The following is a 21,954-nucleotide window of genomic DNA, read 5'->3' on the forward strand; positions in this document are numbered from 1 at the left end:
GCTTTCAAAATGGACATTGAAAAATGGACACTGAAATGGACACGGACACCTTGTGCTCTTAGTTATCTATCTTCTCAACCCTAGATCTGAAAAACCATCAACCCCACCCCTCCAAATCAGCAGCTCTCATTCCACCAACCAGTTTGTGGTAGTTAGATGGTGGTGGTCGAAGCGTGATGGTGGTGATAGTCGGAGTTTGTGGTAGTTAAATGGTGGTGGTACACGGAGATGATAACAGTTTGATGACAAGAGTGTGAATGTTGCTGTTTGGCATAACAGTTTGACTTTTGATGGTTAAGCTGTTTTTGATATGTATATGAGTAATAAAGAGCATGGAGATGATATTAAAATGAAGATTATGATGATGATCAGAGCATGTTTTTTGAACATTTTGAGGGTGGAAGATTTGGATCAGAAACAGGATAATAGAGATCCGGGGAGGCCTGGAGGGGAGCAAAGTGATCCACAGCATATATAGACATAATCGGAGATTTGAGAAGCAGATGAACTAGTGAAACACAACTGAAGCAACGAAGACAAAGCACGATAGACCCTAAAACAACAATAAAAGTTTCTAGATCATGTAATGGATATTTGGAATCGTGTTTTCTCATGGTGGGGATTTGGAAACATGTCAAATTTCACCATTAACGAATTAATTGATGATAATGCTCCGAGAAATGCAAACAAACTTGGGAAACAAATATGGCAAGCGGTCAAATGGGTCGCTTCCTACTTGATTTGGTCAAATCGGAATAAAGTCGTTTTTCGTGGAAAAGGATGGAATCCTCCGGTCGCGTTGAACGAAATTCAAACAAAATCTTTCGAATGGATTTCCCGAAGATTGCGTGATAAGAAGCTAGAGTGGATGTCGTGGCTTAATGATCCGAGTTTGTATTTAAATTGCTTGTAATTTTACTAGTTAGTTCCATTAGTTTGCCTCCTCTGCAAACTCTCGTGTAGATATACGGGTGTGTGCTTTTGTATCGTTTTGAGCTCTCAAGCTCATCTCATGTACTATCGGTTTTATATTTGTTGAATGAAATCTTGCTTGCTTTTCAACAAAAAAAAAAAAAAAAAAAAAAAAAAACAAGAATCAAAGTCCACTGGCATTCTAAAAAGTACGAAAGAGTTTTTTTATTAAATAGTTTATATTACTCCGAATTTGTTAAGGCCTAAGGGGTTTTCTTTCGCCTTGATCTAGGCTCTTTTATTCTAGGGACCGCCCCTGATAGAGATATGTTTTTTGTAAATTTGACTTTTAAAAGTCAAATGGTCAATTTGATATATTTTGAAAGTTGGAAAAACGATACACGTAGTTTGGTAATTTGAATGTAAGGGGTGTTGTTTTTAATTTTGTTAGGTGTTATTTTTCGAAAGAGTTGTAATTGACTTGTATCTATGTTTCTTGCACGCTCCTTGTGTGTCGTTGTTATTGAATCATTTGCTTTCTGAAAGGAAAAAAAAGAAGAAAAGAAAAATTCTATTAGTCATGATATGTTCTGTATTTTGAAATTAATTTTAGAGGTTATTATTGTATGTTTGGTATTTTGATAAATCTAGAATGATAGGTTTTGAAAGCATTAAATCTTCGTCCGCTTCATATCATTTATAACTTATATTTGGTCGGGTGTTGGCCAAAGCTTCCCAAATATCATTCAAGTCGCTTAATTTCATCTTTTCGCAAAGTAACCGGAGCTTAGTTTCAAAAAAAAAAAAAAAATACAAAAAGAAAAAATAAAGCAAGTAACTTTTGCGAAAATTAAATTCCCACAAAAGAATGGAATAATAAAATCATCATTTTTCTTTCGACGGTGTCGAATGTCATAAGTTGGTCCCACTTTACTTTATTTTATCAATCAGAGTTACCCCTTGTATCGATCTCCCTTCAATGACCTAAGATATATATGATAGTGCCAAAAGCCTTAGTGAGGGTTATGTGTTTTTCGTGCAAAATATCACACACAAACATTCAGGGTTTCAATAGCTATTACAATAATAATATTTGAGTTCTATGTAATAACGCATTCCGAGCCTCTATCCACCATTCTCAATAATTGTCATAACAATGGTGACCGTGTTTAACCAGTGTTTCTCTCATTAGACAACATCGGGTAATCGTGTTAAACACGTGTTTTTTCAATTATTCCAACATATTTCGATCTATGGCCCGAAATCACATTAATACATATATAATATATTTAAAATCGTATGCAATGTGAGTCTCATAGTAAATTAATGCACGTCGATCGTATTTAACAAGCTGTAATTAAACACTATAATAGCACAAATATCAGCTTTATGTAATAACACGAGAACGCTCATTTTGCGATTTTTTCTAAATGCTTGTCGCTCTAGCTTGCTTGCTTATATTAGATTATTATACCATGCTCATTGAATTAAACTGAAGAACTTGCAAGGCATTTATAGTACACCTTAAGCTCCTTACATGCACCATGTACCAAATCCTTTAACTCCAAAAGAATTTCTTTAAGCATTGACAAGTAGGTTAGTCACTCTTTAAAATAAACTTGAATACTTCATAAAGGATCGACATAATCTAGTACTAATATTTGTATATAATTAGTCATATTATTAACTTTGAACTATATATATAATATAGTTATGTTATGCTATTATACCTGTAATAGATTTTTAAATTGTTACAATACATAAAACAACAGGAACAATAAACAGTGATCATATAATAACAAAAATCATTTTGTTATGTTATTGACAATAAAATTAAATCATTTTTAACGCGCAACGGAGCACGTACTTACAACATCTCTAGTTTTGTCTCGTTAATAAATGCATCAATAACTTTAGCAACAAGAATTTTTTTTTTTTTTTTTTTTTTGTTTTTTGTTTTTTGTTTTTTTTTTTTTTTGTTTCGTTTTTTTTAATAGTTTTATGGATTAATCAATAGTGATGCAATATTAGATAACTTTATTCGAAATTTCTTCTTTTTGAAAATGAATGGATAGTGAACACCTAATGAAATGAAATGAAATGAAAATAGGAATGGAAGCAAAGGCATAAAATAAAGGTAACAAAGACGTTCAAACACCCCATGTTAAAATGTTCAAAAAAGGCACAATTGCTCATATGCTCATCGATATCTCGATACCGTACATTAAATAATTCACTTAAAAGTTTAAAACTATTACAATACTTCAAAATAAATATAAATGCACGCCAAATTATTTTCTTTACTAACTAATTATTGAGCATCATCTTTCATCAATAGAAAACACCTAGAACGCTTCTTCTTGAAATTATTACGGAGTTTAATGTAAAAAATTCTTCTAAAGAACTTTAATGAATTAATATAGCTTAACTTGAAGTACAATCATGTCAAAAAGTGATATCTCTCCTAAGATGATGAAAACTAAAGGACATATAATACTATAATACTGATAAATTGTGTACATACAATATATATATATATATATATATATATATATATATATATATATATATATATATATATATATATATATATATATATATATATATATATATAGGGGCATGATCAATGGGAAGTAACCAATCGGGAGGAAGCGGGGGAAAGCAAAAAAAAAAAATTTCGTATTTTTTGAAAAAAAAAATTTCCGGCATCAAGATCACACGAAAATATGAACATTTAGAAGAGACACCTCGTGATGAATGTTATTATTTAGGCGGGAAAACGATCGACAAAAATAACATTCAAGATAATATTGTTCGTGAAGAATATGAACGTTTTTTTTTCCATGTTTTGTGAAGTAAAATTTAGCCCGATTTAGAGTTTAGGGTTTAGGGTTTAGGGTTTGGTGTTTTGGGTTTATTCCATAAACTAAAAACACCAAACCCTAAACCCTAAACCGTTCGTGTTAAAAACTCAATCTAAATCCTAAATCTAAACCCTAAATCTAAACCCTAAACCCTAAATTTCTAAACCCTAATATCTAAACCCTATAAACCCTAATATCTAAACCCTAATATCTAAACCCCAATAGCTAAAACCTCAAAATACGCTCGAAAAACACGATAATTGTTATATATTACTTCTTCGAGCGTTTTCCCGCCAAAATAAAAACATTTATCAAAAAATGTCTCTACTAAATGTTCATATTTTCATCTCATCTATAATGTTGGTGAAAAAAGTTTTTTCAAAAAACGAAAAAAAAAAAGTTTTTGCTTCCCCCCGCTTCCCCCCGAATGGTTACTTCTCTCTTGATCCTACCACTATATATATATATATATATATATATATATATATATATATATATATATATATATATATATATATATGTGTGTGTGTGTGTGTGTGTGTGTGTGTGTGTGTATAGATAAAATTACGCGTTTGGTCCCTAAAGTTTGTCCAATATTGCAAAATAGCTACTTAACTTTTTCTTTTTGACGTGGTTGGTCACGGAGATTTCCACTAATTACGTGGTTGGCCCCTTGCACTAACGACCAATAAACTTTTTCCGTTAAAATTAGTCATGTATATGCACACAAAGGTACTTTTGTCATTTCATGTTCTTCTCCTCTTCAACTCTTTCTTCCTCTTGTTAACCTGGATACCCAATTTACTCTAAACCAAAACCCTAACCAAACTAACATCATCAAATTTAAACCTAAAATCAAAATTAAATTCAAATCAAAATTAAAACTAAAATCAAAATCAAATCAAATCAAATTCAAATAAATTAACCTAACCAAAATCAAATCATAATTTTTAATAACTAAGTTTCTAGCCACTTCAAACAGGAACAATTTCAAAAACGTACATACCTACGAATGTATACTCAAAATTCAGTAGCTAGTTCAAATAAAATATTTGTTGATGACAAAGTAACACACCCCACCTTTGGTTACCTGTAAAAAAAAAATCAATAATACAACGCATACCATTTTCGAAGTATCACCTACTTTTCTGGCTGGAGAACGAACACCATTTGTGGCCAGAAACGTTAAACTTACCTCTGATACATTCACTCTCTTTGCAATTTTCAAAATCCATTTATTCCACCTCAATACGAATTCCTTACTGCTTGAAAACAATTATATTTTGGCTGAAAAACCGAAGGCGACGAACGAGAGGGGAACAAGGTGACGGAGATCGAAGGTGGTTGTTCTAATGAAGATGATACGTGCAACGGTGGCAGTGGCAGTACCAATGGTTACCATCGGAGAAGCGACCAACTAATTATGTGAATGTTTAACTTTGTGAACATATGGTTTCAAATATTGAGTAAGTGAGTAAAATGTAGATGATTGAGTACGTGATGATTTATAAGGATTGATTTTAAATTCATTTTGGTTTTTTTTCTAGGTTCTTTTATTTTGAATTTAGCTTTTTTTTAGTGGGGTTTTTGAATTGGACTCAAATATTGCTTGCGGGTTTGTAAGAGGAACAAGGAGGTGAAATAAGAGAAGAAAATATATTGACGAATTTATCTTCATTTGTCTAGCACATGACTAATTTTAACAGAAATATTAACGGTCATTAGTGTAATAGACCATTGCATAACTAGTGCAAACATCGATGACCAACCACGTCGAAAAAAAGATAAGTTGCTATCGTGCAATATTTGACAAAGAACGGAGACCAGCCACACAATTTTGTCAATATATATATATATATATATATATATATATATATATGCAGAAAAACGTAATAACATCAACGAATTCGAAGGTCGATAAGTACACTCGACATAAAAGGAAATCTACTAACAGCAAATCTACAAACCTACAAAGAAAGTAAAAGAGCATTACAAACGTCAAAAAAGAAATCATAATACAACTATTCCACTAAAATAAACAAATAAGCAACAACAACGACATACAAACGAACCGCCGACCAATCAGCAATCGCTGACTAGCTGCGGAAAAGCATCCTGAGAAAAATTCGACAACCAACACGTATCAAAACCCAGTCGGACCCATTCGCAAGAGAACGTCAAGGAAAAATCAAGGCATGAGAGTCGAAACCAAAACATGCGCGACAATCATCCACTAACTATCCATACTAGAGTATAAGAACATTTAAAGAACTATTACCACATATGAGACTTACCCAAATTCACCCAAAGTAAAGAAAAGTTCATTGATTTCTCTATTAATTCCTATATATATATATATATATATATATATATATATATATATATATATATATATATATAATTTTTGAGAAGGATGGACACCATCTAACAATTTAACTTTATCTTCAAAATCTTTCTAATCTTAAAATTACCCCACACAAAGTTGTGGTCCAACCACCACCACCCTTATCTCTATCATATTGAAGCCTAATTTCATTCAGTTTCGTTTTTCATCACTATAAACTTTTTGGACCATCTCACCCACCTTTTGTTTTCGTGTATTTTATTCAATACTTGTTCAAGGAGACTAAATTAGGCAACTTCCTTCAGAAAAGTTTTGGGCGTCAACATCCCATTTGGCGGAGTACAACACCCACAACGCTTTTATGCTCTTATGAGTCATTGTCGGTGGGCATCGTAGATGAAATTTCACAACATATTACGCAATGTAAAATGGTAACTTGTGATTGGATGTTTACTATTTATTTATTTGTTTTACTCCATCCTTTTGCTTGATTACTAATCATATTTTTCTAAATCACCAAGAACCTTCAACAAAATTTTCGCAAAACGTATATTGCCATAATAACACTTTCCCAAAACATTGTCATATCATCATTATCATATCTTCTCAATTTCTCTTGTACAACTACACATCAACATAACACTGTCCAAACCATAAGATATGATATTAGGGTTTAATGATTCTTTGATTTGTGCTACACACCATTGCCATATCATCACAGTTTCTCTCCGAAATATTCAACGATTAAATTAATGTTAAATCATTCAATTAAAATATAGTTAAACGCAACCTAAAACCCTACCTAATCAAGTTCAAAGTTAGCAAAATGTATCAACCACGATTTTGACCTGCTTAGTTTGTTGCATTTTAGGTGAGTTAACCTATTTTTAACATCATCATTAACGATTCAACTCTTAACAAACTAACCAAAATATGGTATTATGAATAAAAGGTTAATTCTTAGGTGGTATGGCACATGGGATTCGGGAGAATGTAGTCGATGCATGTAGTTAGGCTATCGCCTAGCTCCAACCAAGTGGGCCAGTTAGTCACATTGTAGCACCATCTCCATTTCAACCTTTAAAAGAAATCATTCGAAATGACAGCAAGAATAATATACATGAAATTATTGTATTCGTCAGTTCAACTAATATATATATATATATATATATATATATATATATATATATATATATATATATATATATATATATATATATATATATATAAATCACGTGACAATAATCCTACGTGTCAACTCGTGATTAATTCCTGTCACGTATCAACTTTTCTTTTACAACTTTATGTCAGTCTATCAGTTATTTCCATCTATTAATTAAATTATTAAATTTCCTAATTTAATTTAAAGTTTGTCTAATGATAGTCCTAAGGACTATACTTAAGAAAATAATTAAATATTAAGAATGGTACATTAAAGTTAGGAAGGTGGTTATTTGAGGTAGTTTTAAACAAAGTAAAAATACATATTACGTGTCTTAACACCTTAAGTATAGTCCTAAGGACTATCTTTAGAAAAAATTAATATACAGATTTCCTTACCTAAAATATCATATTATATTACTATATAATATTATACTAATATTAACAACAATAGATGTTATAATTATACAAATTGTGATGAAATTGTTTTTAATAGTATAAATAATATCGTTTTAAATGATATATTAATTTAATATAAATAAATATGAATAATATTTATATATAAATGATCATATATTGAAAACCATCTAAAATTTTTTTATTGTAATTAAAATAAAATAAAAAGATATTTCTTTTATATTACTTATGAATATGAAAAATATTTTATATAATATAAAATGTTTCGTATAAATTTTAAAAAATACGTTATATATTATATAAATGCACGGACTCATGCTTCGTCTGAGATTTTGACATAATGAAATCAATTTGTACTATAACCATATACAATTAGAGATGTACATAAAATATTTTACTTAAGGATCGCTTTTTAACAACTTTTTATAGGCTCATGTTTGGTGTTTTATCGATTATTTGTCAATTAAAGTTAAAATGATTCTAACGGACAGACTCATAATCTATGAGTTAGTATTAAATACTAATGTTTTCGATACAAATGTTATCAGTAATAAAGGATTTTTTTTATTGTAATTGTCTTATACATTTGATAAGTATCAATATTGACGTTATTGACTTCTAATTTATACAAAAGTCGTGCAATGCACGGGCTCATAAAACTCGCTAAGAGAGGCAGACCACTACCACATGAGCTACAACACTTGTTTTTATTTACTTTAGTTGAATTGAGAAAATAACATGTATGCAAATTTAATTCAGTTTAATTGAGAAATTGACACGTGTGCAAATTTAATTTAGATTAATTGAAATTATTTTTTGTTACTTTCATTTATATCATTTATCTCTTCCCTCCTTTCTATCTCGTTATTTTCCACTCAAGAAAAATTGGAGAACGCAATGTACCTGTTTAAAAAACCAAACCACATTCCAAATAAAGTAAAGACACAAGCACAAACAAAATAATTGCATTTTTTTAACAGCAGTTATGGGATCCCTCAGAGGGAACTAAAAACTACCCACACGTTCATCTCCCGTAGTTGCATAACCCGCCCCAACTGCTGCCTAGGAGGAAACCCGGCCCAACCCAAGGGCATGGGCAGTAAAACCCCCTCCCTCACTGTTCCCCCAACGCTATGTGCGGAAGGCACCATTGGGTGAAATTCAAGACTTAAGGGGCAACTTTGTGTGCAATGTTGCACCCCACGAGAGTCGAACTCCTGACCTCTCGCTAAGAGAGACAGGTCACTACCACGTGAGCTACAACACAAGTTTAACAAAACAATTACATTGAAACAAGATTCAACGATGCAACTTGATGTGTGCGAGGGGTACTAGGAAATAGTATTATTTTTACAACGAAATACTATTAAATATGATACAATTTTACACAAGATATTTATTTATTTATAGAATGGATATACCTAAACCTTGCTACAACACTTATAGGCAGTGTACCTAATCGTACAGTAGTGTAGTTTTTAGTAAGTCCGGTTCGTTCCACAGGGATACACTTAAATAAGCTTAACGCTATATTAGTTTTAATTTATAAAAAAACAAATATATATATATAAGTAATATTATTATTATTAAAGGGGGTTTTTACCGTTTAATGACCGGTTTGTCGATTTTTAAAACTTTAGTCGCAGTTAAAACCTAATGTAAAATATTAAAAATAAATATAACTTAATTTAAAGCGTAAAGTAAATAACGATAATGAAATTGCGATAAATAAAAATGCGATAAATAAAAAGTACGACAATTAAAGAGTACGATAATTAAAAGTGCAATTAAATACAATGACAATAAATAAAAGTGCAATAATTAGAAGTGTAATTAAATATGAAAATAAAGGAATTATGCTTATTTAAACTTCTGTAATCATGATGTTTGACGTGTTGATTTTTAGTTTATTCCCATGGGTTAATTGTCCTTTGTCCTGGATTATTTAATATGTCCGTCTGGTTTTTGTCCATAACAGTCCATCAGTCATAAATATAAAGTGCGAGTGTCCTCGTCAAATTATCCTTATATCCGAAGTCAAATATTCCAACTAATTGGGGACTTAAACTGTAACAAGGTTTTAATACTTTGTTTAATAATTACACCAGGTTATCGACTGCGTGTAACCCAAGGTTTTAATACTTTGTTATCAATTATGCCAAGTGTCCTTGTACATAATTTCACCCCTGTTTTAATAATTCTATAAACTATTAATCCATTCCTGTGTCCGGTTAAATGAACGATTATTCGTACATATAAATATCCCGCCCATCGTGTCCGATTGAGTGTATATAGTTATTTCTAGGTACGTCCAATTGTAAATCTTTATATTAAAATTAACAAATATCATTTAGTTAAACAAATATAAAGCCCATTAATAGCCCATAGTCTAATTTCCACAAGTGTCGTTCTTTTGTCCAAACCCCAATTATGGTACAAAGCTCAATTACCCAATTTTAATATTTTTAGCACAACATCATGATTACTTCGGTATTAAATAAGCATAATAATAACTTAGCTACGAGACATTAAATTAAAAAGGTTGAACATAACTTACAATGATTAAAAATAGCGTAGCGTTACACGGACAGAATTTCGACTTACACCCTTACAACATTCGCTAACATACCCTTATTATTAGAAATTAAAATTAAAATTAAAATTAAAAATTTATATATATATATATATATATATATATATATATATATATATATATATATATATATATATATATATCGTATGATAGAGAGAAAGAAAAAGATGTGTTATATGATGAGCAAAAACTCGAAGTTTATAGGCATGCCAGCTACTACCTACTACCATGCGATCGCATGGCTTTTTGCCTTCCAGGCCATGCGATCGCATGGCCCTGGAATTCAGCTCACATGTCTTTGTTTCTTCTGCCGACGGTTTTTATTATATAATATAATATATATATTAATTTTAAGAATTAATTATATATTATATTATATTCATGTGCATAGTTGACTTGTAATTTTTAGTCCGTTGCGTCGAGCGTTGAGAGTTGACTTTGGTCCCGGTTCCGGATTTTCGAACGTCCTTGCGTACAATTTAATATCTTGTATTTTGCGTTTCGCATCTTGTACTCTTGTAATTTTGAGACGTTTCTTATCAATAATTGGAACCACTTTGATTGTAATTTGTACTTTTGAGCTTTTTGGTCGTTTGCGTCTTCAATTCGTCAAATCTGTCTTTTGTCTTCACCTTTTATTATTTAAATGAATATCACTTGTAAATAGAACAATTGCAACTAAAAGCTTGTCTTTCTTGAGAGATAATGCTATGAAATATATGTTCGTTTTTAGCATTATCAAATATTCCCACACTTGAGCGTTGCTTGTCCTCAAGCAATATAGTCTTGAAATAAAAATACTAGAATCACTTCTTTATTCTTCACACTTTGTACATCAGTGATTTCTATACGGCGGCATAAACAATGGTAGTAACGTTGTGGTTTACAATCCCATATGACTATGAAAATTTAGATCCATTAAGGAAATTGGATCTTTATAAAAACATTTGATCTTTTTAAAAATTCAATCTAGCTTTTACCCTAGATAAGTTTTCCGGAATAACCCTTCACCGGTGTTTGCAAATTATTTTTGTGGGTTTAGTGGGTTTCAGATTTGAAAATTTTAGCTCAAAACTTGTGGTTTTGTGTCACCCACTTGCTAACCTTGTATTGGGAAAGCAACACGTCCAGTATACTTGCTCCGTATATTACCTTTCGGTAAACTACCGTCCGGTTGTAAAGGAAAGCGTTGAACAAGCAACTGTTAAGGCAATGTCCCCTGACATGCTTTTAGTTATGGTCTATAACGTGTTGGATGCAATTACTATCCTTGGTAGGAGCAATAGTAAAACTCACCCTTATAATTTTCCGGTCTGGCACAAGGTCCTGTCTTTGACCATGCTATGCAACCACCGTTCTTACGGTTGACACCCGATTTGGTTCAGGTGACCTAATGAATTCCAGGTGAATTCCAAGGATTTTACGTTCAATGGTAATGAACGCATTAAAAATGGGTTTTCAGAAAACAAATCGGTTTGTAATTTTGATCAAACTTTTTTCTCGTTCAAGCTCGAGTTTAGATATCATCGAATTCCATGAGTTTGTAATTCTCAATCTTTAAGGTCAATCTCAAGGATTGAGTAATATCAGTCTTAAAAGCTGATTTTTGATCTTTAAGGAGATTATCCTTTCTAGGGATCTGATTCATTAGTCTTATCCAGCTAATTTGCACGGCGTCCTCCCCATTTTACAAGACAGATCCTCTCATGGTTAGGATAAGTCTGACCACTTGGTGACCCTGTTTGATGCTGAGGTCCGTGGATTTCCTGCTGATTTTAGAGATGACTTTTCTAGATTTTTCATCAACCTACAGCTGGTCTGGACGACAACTTCATGACCTAAATCAAGAAGCGCGTTTCTTTTTCGAAAGACTTTACTTCCTTTTAATGATGGAATTGATTCATCGTGTAGATCCGTCTTTCTTTCAAATATATTACAGTAAATTTGGTAAAACTGTTTAGATTAGTCCAAAGCAAAAGTATCTTCAGTTATTTGTACAAAATATGTGATATATGTTTTAAATAACTTGGTAAATTTTTCCACACTTGGCTTTTATTTTTCTTTTTATTGTCCTCTATTCCATTTTAAATGAATTCTAACATTTTGGTTTGTTTCTCAATTTATGTCCTTTCCTAGGTAACAATAATTTCGGTGTTAACACCTAGTTTTATTGTTCATAAATATGTATAAACATGATTTTGAGTTCATTTAATTGAAAATTTTGAAATATTTTACTAGAATTGGGTAGTCAGTATATAAGACTAGGGCTGTTCTTTATTATCAGAGAGCACTAGATTCTAATACAACTACTGCGTTACTAGTATTTCTAATGGTAACCAAGTGTATAAAAAAATTTAAAAATTCCGAAAGAATTTAACCCCTTCCCACACTTAAGATCTTGCAATGCCCTCATTTGCAAGAAATCAGTAACAATTTAAATTATTGAGGGTGATTAGCGTAGAAAAATGATTAAATTTTACCAAAGTTTTCAAACATATTGGCGTTTGTATGCTGAATGATAAATGGTGCATATCATTTGTTCATTCCGTCTTGTTGTTACATCACATTTGTTTTTCGTTTTGTCGTCAAAAGTACTAGCTTTTGCTGAACTTAATGCCAGTCTTTGAAAATGCGCTGTTTTACCCGGTTTTGTACATGAAATAAAATACATACAATACAAATATAAACATGCATGGCAATTTGAAATGGGACTTAAAATCCCACTTTCAAATCAAATATGAAACATTAGTACAACAATTAAAAATATTAAATATTACAATAAAAGTATCACGATATCATAAGTTTAAACATAAAAAAACAGAAATAATAAAAAAAAATAACAATCATAAAAATTACCAACAGGAACTATATCAATCACGGATAGGGTGTAACGACCCGTCAAAATCGCTATTGACGCGGCACGTTAATCATTGATTCCACAGTGAGGTTTTGACCTCTATATGATACGTTTTGATAAAATATTGCATTCATTAAAATAAGTGACTTTCTAAACATAGAAAGTTATAAACATGTGGGCGAGTGCTTAGGTATAAGCAAAATCCCGAAATACATAAGTCTTTAATTTACAGGTTGACATCACAGTCCAATTATTTATTACACAACGCAGTTTTATTTTGAATGCAATAAACTTTATACAAAGCATGAGAGACTCCATGCAGGCAACAAGCACATCACAGCGGAAGCATTCTAAGGACCTGAGAATAAAACATGCTAAAAAGTCAACACGAATGTTGGTGAGTTATAGGTTTAATTGCTCGAGTCATAAACATATATAAAGATAGACCACAAGTTTTCATCAAAAGTTTATCAATAGATTCTACGTAACAGAGCACCCTGGTAACTAAACTTAACGCTATAGTGATAATAACCCCATTCATTTTAATACACGCAAACCAACGTGTCTTAAACTCAAATAACATACGTCCGTTAAAAGGCTAGCGCTCTAGCTCGGACGGGGATGTCAAGCCCTATGGATCCATATACAATTATTCGCGTCCACCAGTCCATATCCTATGTACTGGCAGCTACTAGTTACCAAAGCTAAGGGATTTTCGGTTTAACTCAGTGTAGAATTTAGTATGTACTTGTGTCTTATCGCGTTTAAAATAAATTGCATGTATTCTCAGCCCAAAAATATTTAAAGTAATTAAAAGGGGAGACTATAAACTCACAGTTCAATATTGAGACTCAATATTGTAGGAAAATTGCGTAGACGTAATGATGGTAGACGACTGTATGGTTGGCCTTGGATTCAAGAACAATACCCCGAACAATACCCAATATTTCCTTAGCTTAAAGCGGTTTAAAACCCGAATTAAAACACCCTCGAATATACCTTATTATTATTAAACTTAAATTTAAAATTATAATTATAATTTAAATATAAATTTTTATTACTGAAGAAGAAAACATGTGATAATCCGTCGAGCAAAACAGGCGTATTTATATTACTTTTCCGTTTACTGTAGCTCATGCGATCGCATGAGTTTTCAGTGTTTTTGCCATGCGATCGCATGGCCGCCTTTTCTGTTTTTGTTTGCTAGTTCGTCGACATCAAATAGTGTACTGTAGCAAATAGTGTTTTACTGTAGCAAATAGTGTTTACTGTAGCAAATAGTGTGTTACTGTAGCAAATCACTGTAGCAAAGTCGTTTTCACTTTAGCACTGTAGCAAAATACGGTTTCACTGTAGCAAATAGTGTTTTACTGTAGCAAAGTAATTTTTACTGTAGCAAATAGGGTTTTACTGTAGGAAAGTCGTTTTTACTTGTACATATATATATACATACATATAATTGTTCATGAATCGTCGAGAGTAGTCAAAGGTAATTGTATATATGAAACAGTTCTAAAATTTTGAGACTCAATCTAACAGACTTTGTTTAACGTGTTAAAATAATAAATCGTATAGAGAATTGGTTTAAATAAGTCAAAAATTTTCGGGTCATCACAGTACCTCCCCGTTAAAGAAAATTTCGTCCCGAAATTTTGAGTAGTACCTGTTTCATGAGCGATATCAGTGAACAAATGTGGATACTTTTGCTTCATTTGATCTTCACGTTCCTAAGTAAACTCGGGTCCTCGTCTTGCGTTCCAACGAACCCTAACTATCGGTATTTTGCTTTGTTTTAATTTTTTGACCTCACGGTCCATGATTTCAACAGGTTCTTCGACAAAATGGAGTTTATCATTAATTCGTATTTCGTCAAGAGGAATTACGACATCCTCTTCACCTAAACATTTCTTCAAATTTGACACGTGAAATATGTCGTGAACACTACTAAGTTCTTGCGGTAGCTTTAATCGATAAGCAACTGCTCCAATTCTTTCGGTGATTTCAAAGGGTCCTACGTACCTAGGACTTAACTTTCCTCGTTTACCAAATCGTACAACGCCTTTCCAGGGTGACACTTTCAACATGACTTTGTCGCCCACTTGAAATTCTAGCGGTTTTCTTCTTACATCAGCATAACTCTTTTGGCGACTCATGGCCGTTTTCAATCGCTGTTGTATTTGAATGATCTTTTCGGTGGTTTCGTGAATAATTTCTGGTCCAGTAAGTTGTCTTTCTCCTACTTCACTCCAACATATAGGAGATCTGCACTTTCTACCGTAAAGTGCTTCAAATGGCGCTGCGTTGATGCTCGTATGATAGCTGTTATTGTATGAAAATTCTGCCAACGGTAAGTGTCGATCCCAACTGGTTCCAAAGTCAATCACACATGCCCGTAACATGTCTTTCAATGTTTGTATTGTTCTTTCACTTTGACCATCTGTCTGTGGGTGATAAGCGGTGCTCATATCTAATCGAGTTCCCAATGCTTTTTGTAATGATTGCCAAAAACGTGATGTGAATCGGGTGTCGCGATCAGATATGATGGAGATGGGTACACCATGCCTGGAAACTACTTCCTTTAAATATAGGCGTGCTAATTTCTCCATACTGTCTGTCTCCTTTATTGGTAGGAAGTGAGCTGATTTAGTTAGACGATCAACTATCACCCAAATAGTATCATGACTACTTGCAGTCCTTGGCAATTTCATAATGAAATCCATGGTTATTCTTTCCCATTTCCACTGCGGAATTTCTGGTTGTTGCAGTAATCCTGACGGCTTTTGGTGCTCAGCTTTAACCTTTGCACACGTCAAACATTTGCTTACATAAGTAGCAATTTCTGTCTTCATATTAGGCCACCAATAAAACTTCTTGAGATCGTGGTACATTTTTCCGTTTCCTGGGTGAATTGAGTACCTCGTTTTGTGTGCTTCATCCAGTACTAGTTGCCTTAGGTTACCATGTTTTGGTACCCATATCCTACCAGCAAAATACAGGGTTCCATCGGCTTTTTCTTCAAGTTGTTTTTCTAACCCTTTGCTTATTTCGCCTTTTTCGTTTTCTTCTTTTAAAGCTTCTAACTGTGCTGCTTGAATTTGCTTTGTGAGATCAGTACGAATTGTAATATTCAAAGCTCGGACCCTAAGAGGTTTTACTCTTTCTTTTCGACTTAGGGCATCAGCTACAACATTAGCCTTTCCGGGATGGTAACGAATTTCACAATCGTAATCGTTTAACAACTCTACCCAGCGACGTTGCCTCATATTGAGTTGTTTTTGATCAAAAATATGCTGAAGACTCTTATGGTCAGTGTACACTGTACACTTGGTGCCATATAGATAGTGTCTCCATATTTTGAGTGCAAAAACTACTGCTCCAAGTTCTAAATCATGCGTCGTATAGTTCTTTTCATGAATTTTTAGTTGTCGTGAGGCATATGCGATAACTTTTGTGCGTTGCATTAATACACATCCTAAACCTTGGCGCGAAGCGTCACAATAGATCACGAAATCATCATTTCCTTCTGGTAATGACAAAATGGGTGCAGACGTTAACTTCTTCTTTAATAACTGGAATGAGGATTCCTGTTCCGTGGACCAATCATACTTCTTTCCCTTTTGAGTCAATGCAGTTAAGGGTTTGGCGATTCTAGAGAAATATTGAATGAATCTTCGGTAGTAACCAGCAAGACCTAAGAATTGGCGAATTTGTGTTGGAGTCTTCGGTGTTTCCCATTTACTAATGGCTTCGATCTTGGCGGGGTCAACTTTAATTCCATATTTACTGACAACATGGCCCAAAAATTGTACTTCTTGTAACCAGAAATCACACTTCGAAAATTTTTCGTACAATTCTTCTTTCTTGAGTATCTCCAGTACCAGTCTTAAGTGTTGCTCATGTTCTTCCTTGTTCTTCGAGTAAATCAATATGTCGTCGATAAAAACAATGACAAATTTGTCTAAATACGGTCTACAGATGCGATTCATTAGATCCATGAATACTGCTGGAGCATTAGTTAATCCAAAAGGCATGACTAGAAACTCATAGTGACCGTAACGGGTTCTGAAAGCGGTTTTAGGAACATCTTCTTCATTTACTCTCAGCTGATGATATCCGGAGCGTAGATCAATCTTAGAATAAACACTTGATCCTTGCAATTGATCAAACAAATCATCAATCCTCGGTAATGGGTACCGATTCTTGATCGTTAATTTGTTTAATTCTCGGTAATCTATGCACATTCTCATAGATCCATCCTTCTTCTTGACGTACAGAATAGGAGCACCCCAAGGTGAAAAACTAGGACGAATAAATCCACGGTCCGATAATTTTTGCAACTGGTCTTGTAATTCTTGCATTTCTGAAGGTGCAAGTCTATATGGAGATCGGGCTACAGGTGCAGCTCCTGGTATGAGATCAATCTGGAATTCTACACATCTGTGTGGAGGTAGCCCCGGTAATTATTCTGGAAATACTCCGGGATATTCTCTTACAACCGGCATGTCATTAATGCTTCTTTCTTCAGTATCGATCTTCTTTATGTGTGCCAGAATAGCATAACAACCTTTTCTTATAAGTTTTTGGGCCTTCATACAGCTGATAAAGTTTAGCTTTGAGTTGCTCTTCTCCCCATAAATCATTAATGACGTTTCATCCTTACGAGGGATGCGGATTGCTTTCTCAGCGTAAACAACTTCCGCTCTTGTTTTGGACATCCAGTCCATGCCAACGATTACGTCAAAACTTCCTAATTCTACGGGTATCAAATCGATTTTGAAGGTTTCACCAGCGAGATTCATTTCGCAACCATGGCAAATTTTATCGGCTTTTATCAGTTTACCATTAGCTAATTCAATAGTATATTTATCTTCTAGAGGTAATGATGCACATTTTAGTTTAGAACTAAAGTCTTTACACATATAACTTCTATCAGCACCCGTATCAAACATAATAGAAGCTAGTTGATTATTAACGGTAAACGTACCCGTGACAAGATTAGGATCCTCACGTGCTTCACTGGTACTAACATTAAATGCCCTCCCACGTGCGGGTTCTTTGTTCTTCTCCTTATCAGGGCATTGATTTATAAAGTGACCAGACTTCCCGCATCCAAAACATTTCTTGACATCGGTCAGTTTTGTATTTACTTCAGAAACGGTGGCATAACAATCTTTCGCCACATGTCCTTTCTTGTTGCACTTATCACAGACCACTTGGCAATAACCTGCATGATGTGTGTAACATCTTTTGCAGAACGGATGGGGTCCCTTATAGTTTGGACTTGCAGTTGCCCCATCTTGTTTACCTTTAAAAGTTTCTTGTTTCTTCAGGTGAGTACTTTTGCCCTTATAGTCTTCCCATTTCCTCTTTCCTTTAGTTGTCTTGACTTCGGTAATTGGTGCCTTAATCGAACTCTCTGTGATCTGGTCCATGAGTTGGTGTGCCATTGTCATGGCTTCCTGCATCGTATTCGGTTTGGACGATGTAACATTTCCTTTGATATTGATCGATAAACCGTCAATATACATTTCTATCTTTCGTTTCTCATTTGGCACCAATTCAGGACACAACAAGGCTAGTTCCATGAAACGCTTTTCATAGTTATTGAGATTCGCGCCGATAACCTTCAGATTACGTAACTCAGATTCCATTTTTCTGATCTCGTTTCGAGGACAGTACTCCTCGATTAGCATCTTTTTCAGTTCTTCCCAAGAGATATCATATGCCGTATCTATTCCTTCTGCTTTAGCATAATTGTTTCACCAAGTAAGTGCACCATCTTGCAACGTGCACGAAGCATACTTTGACTTGTCTCCGTTTGCACAATTACTGATTTTGAAAACGGACTCCATCTTTTCAAACCATCGGGTTAGACCGACTGGTCCCTCAGTTCCACTAAACGTCTGTGGTTTGCATCCTTGAAAATTTTTGTATGAGCATCCGTTTCGTGAATTTGTGTTTACGGCTGTTGCTTTGGCTGCTACTTCGGCTGTTGCTTTTGCTGCCTCGGTTGCAGCAATTCTTTCATTCACACGTTTCTCGACTAGTTGCTCAAACTCAGCATCCGACATTTGAGACATGTTTCTTCAATAAACACAACAGATATAATTTAATCATATAGAATATTATAGGTAAAATGAGTTGTCAATAGTTAATCGTAGCATATTAATAATATGAACCAATTATTATAAAAGCCTTTTCTTCTTATTAGCATTTTATAATTATGTCTAGGGTATTACTTACCCATTAAGTTCATACATAATAGCTAGTACAAGGAATTAACTACTAAAATCCTAATAATATTCCACTATGAAAAATTATAGCGAGTTACTACATTATTATGTAATAATAATAATAAGAAGTAGTAATAATACAAATAATCATTCAATGCATTTATTATTAATAAACCAAAATAATACAATACCATACAACACTGATATTTTACATATGCTTATTTTACATAACAAGATAGAGTAGCACACATAAGCAATAAAATAGCGCATGGAAGATTTATGGTTGCGAGGTCGTTTATTCGGAACTATCAGAAACTTCTTCCCATTTGGTTCTCTATGCCAATTGTTTGTGTGCACATGGTCCGACAGACATTCTGGCAGTGTATTTTATTTTTGGTTGGGGTTTTGAGGTACCCGTTGCCTCAGTGGGTTTAATACAATAAGGGTGGTTACGGATCGAATGGTCATGTTCCTTTTTAATAATTAAGGACTTTTTATTATTGTGGTTGTTTTTATTATCTATAGCAAGTTGGAATTTCTCCTTAGTGATCTCTTTTATTTCATTAGCGAAATCCTCCTCCTTACTGATCTCGTCTGATGACGAGCTGTCTGAGTCATGTGTAGGAGAATATGATGACGAACTGCGAGAATATGTACCGGTGGTCATGAACCGAAATCTGCCAGGCGTAATCGGCACAACCCGCCCGTCGGCGGTATATCTGGACCAATGTCCATATTTGTTTAGAAATGGACGATCCTCGTTTACTCCAGGGATCATGGGTCCATGCCAACGATACTGTGGCTCCGGAAAACTAAAGCTGGGTGGAGCTGGAACCTCCTCTGGGTTTACCGGGAGTTGAGATTCCCCGGCTAACACAATTTCTTCTTTAATAGGTATTGGAACGCTATTTTCAGTTGTGGATAGAATAGATTTAGTGTCCGATTCCGAGTCGTACAAAATGATAGGATTAGAGGAAGTCATCTATCACATAATTGAAACAACAATTACGTTAGCATATAAATATATCACATATAATGTTTTTGACCAAATAATAAGCAAAAATCAGTAAAAACAGATATGTCATAGTCCAGACTCACTAATGCATCCTAACAATTACCAGTTAAACACACTAATGTAATTTCTGGTTCCCTATGACCTCAAGCTCTGATACCAACTGTAACGACCCGTCAAAATCGCTATTGACGCGGCACATTAATCATTGATTCCACAGTGAGGTTTTGACCTCTATATGATACGTTTTGATAAAATATTGCATTCATTAAAATAAGTGACTTTCTAAACATAGAAAGTTATAAACATGTGGGCGAGTGCTTAGGTATAAGCAAAACCCCGAAATACATAAGTCTTTAATTTACAGGTTGACATCACAGTCCAATTATTTATTACACAACGCAGTTTTATTTTGAATGCAATAAACTTTGTACAAAGCATGAGAGACTCCATGCAGGCAACAAGCACATCACAGCGGAAGCATTCTAAGGACCTGAGAATAAAACATGCTAAAAAGTCAACACGAATGTTGGTGAGTTATAGGTTTAATTGCTCGAGTCATAAACATATATAAAGATAGACCACAAGATTTCATCAAAAGTTTATCAATAGATTCTACGTAACAGAGCACCCTGGTAACTAAACTTAACGCTATAGTGATAATTACCCCATTCGTTTTAATACACGCAAACCAACGTGTCTTAAACTCAAATAACATACGTCCGTTAAAAGGCTAGCGCTCTAGCTCGGACGGGGATTTCAAGCCCTATGGATCCATGTACAATTATTCGCGCCCACCAGTCCATATCCTATGTACTGGCAGCTACTAGTTACCAAAGCTAAGGGATTTTCAGTTTAACTCAGTGTAGAATTTAGTATGTACTTGTGTCTTATCGCGTTTAAAATAAATTGCATGTATTCTCAGCCCAAAAATATTTAAAGTATTTAAAAAGGGAGACTATAAACTCACAGTTCAATATTGAGACTCAATATTGTAGGCAAATTACATAGACATAATGATGGTAGATGACTGTATGGTTGGCCTTGGATTCAAGAACAATACCCCGAACAATACCCAATATTTCCTTAGCTTAAAGCGGTTTAAAACCCGAATTAAAACACCCTCGAATATACCTTATTATTATTAAACTTAAATTTAAAATTATAATTATAATTTAAATATAAATTTTTATTACTGAAGAAGAAAACATGTGATAATCCGTCGAGCAAAACATGCGTATTTATATTACTTTTCCGTTTACTGTAGCTCATGCGATCGCATGAGTTTTCAGTGTTTTTTGCCATGCGATCGCATGGCCGCTGATAAGGCTAAAAAGGAACATATATTTCATAGCAATATCTCTCCTAAATAATAGGTTTTCATATGTAATTGTATTATATTTTCATTGTAATTGTTTAAATAAATAAGTGCAAAGACAAAAGGCGAAAACGAAGATTTGAAGACACAAACGTCCAAAAAGCTCAAATGTACAAGATACAATTCAAAAGGTTCAATTTATTGATGAAAAACGTCTAATAATTACAAGAGTACAAGTTACAA

The 21,954-nt window shown here is 33.6% G+C and overlaps 1 protein-coding gene across 1 annotated transcript; it reads left to right on the top strand.

The window, feature by feature from the left end:
- The first annotated feature begins 586 nt into the window (after positions 1–586).
- LOC139840525 (uncharacterized) lies at positions 587–913 on the top strand. The gene has a single exon (XM_071830789.1). It carries the CDS (start codon positions 587–589, stop codon positions 911–913), a length of 327 nt encoding a protein of 108 aa, XP_071686890.1.
- The last annotated feature ends 21,041 nt before the right edge of the window (positions 914–21,954 follow it).

The sequence above is a fragment of the Rutidosis leptorrhynchoides genome, chromosome 4 (genome assembly GCF_046630445.1).
Source record: "Rutidosis leptorrhynchoides isolate AG116_Rl617_1_P2 chromosome 4, CSIRO_AGI_Rlap_v1, whole genome shotgun sequence".
Taxonomy (NCBI): domain Eukaryota; kingdom Viridiplantae; phylum Streptophyta; class Magnoliopsida; order Asterales; family Asteraceae; genus Rutidosis; species Rutidosis leptorrhynchoides.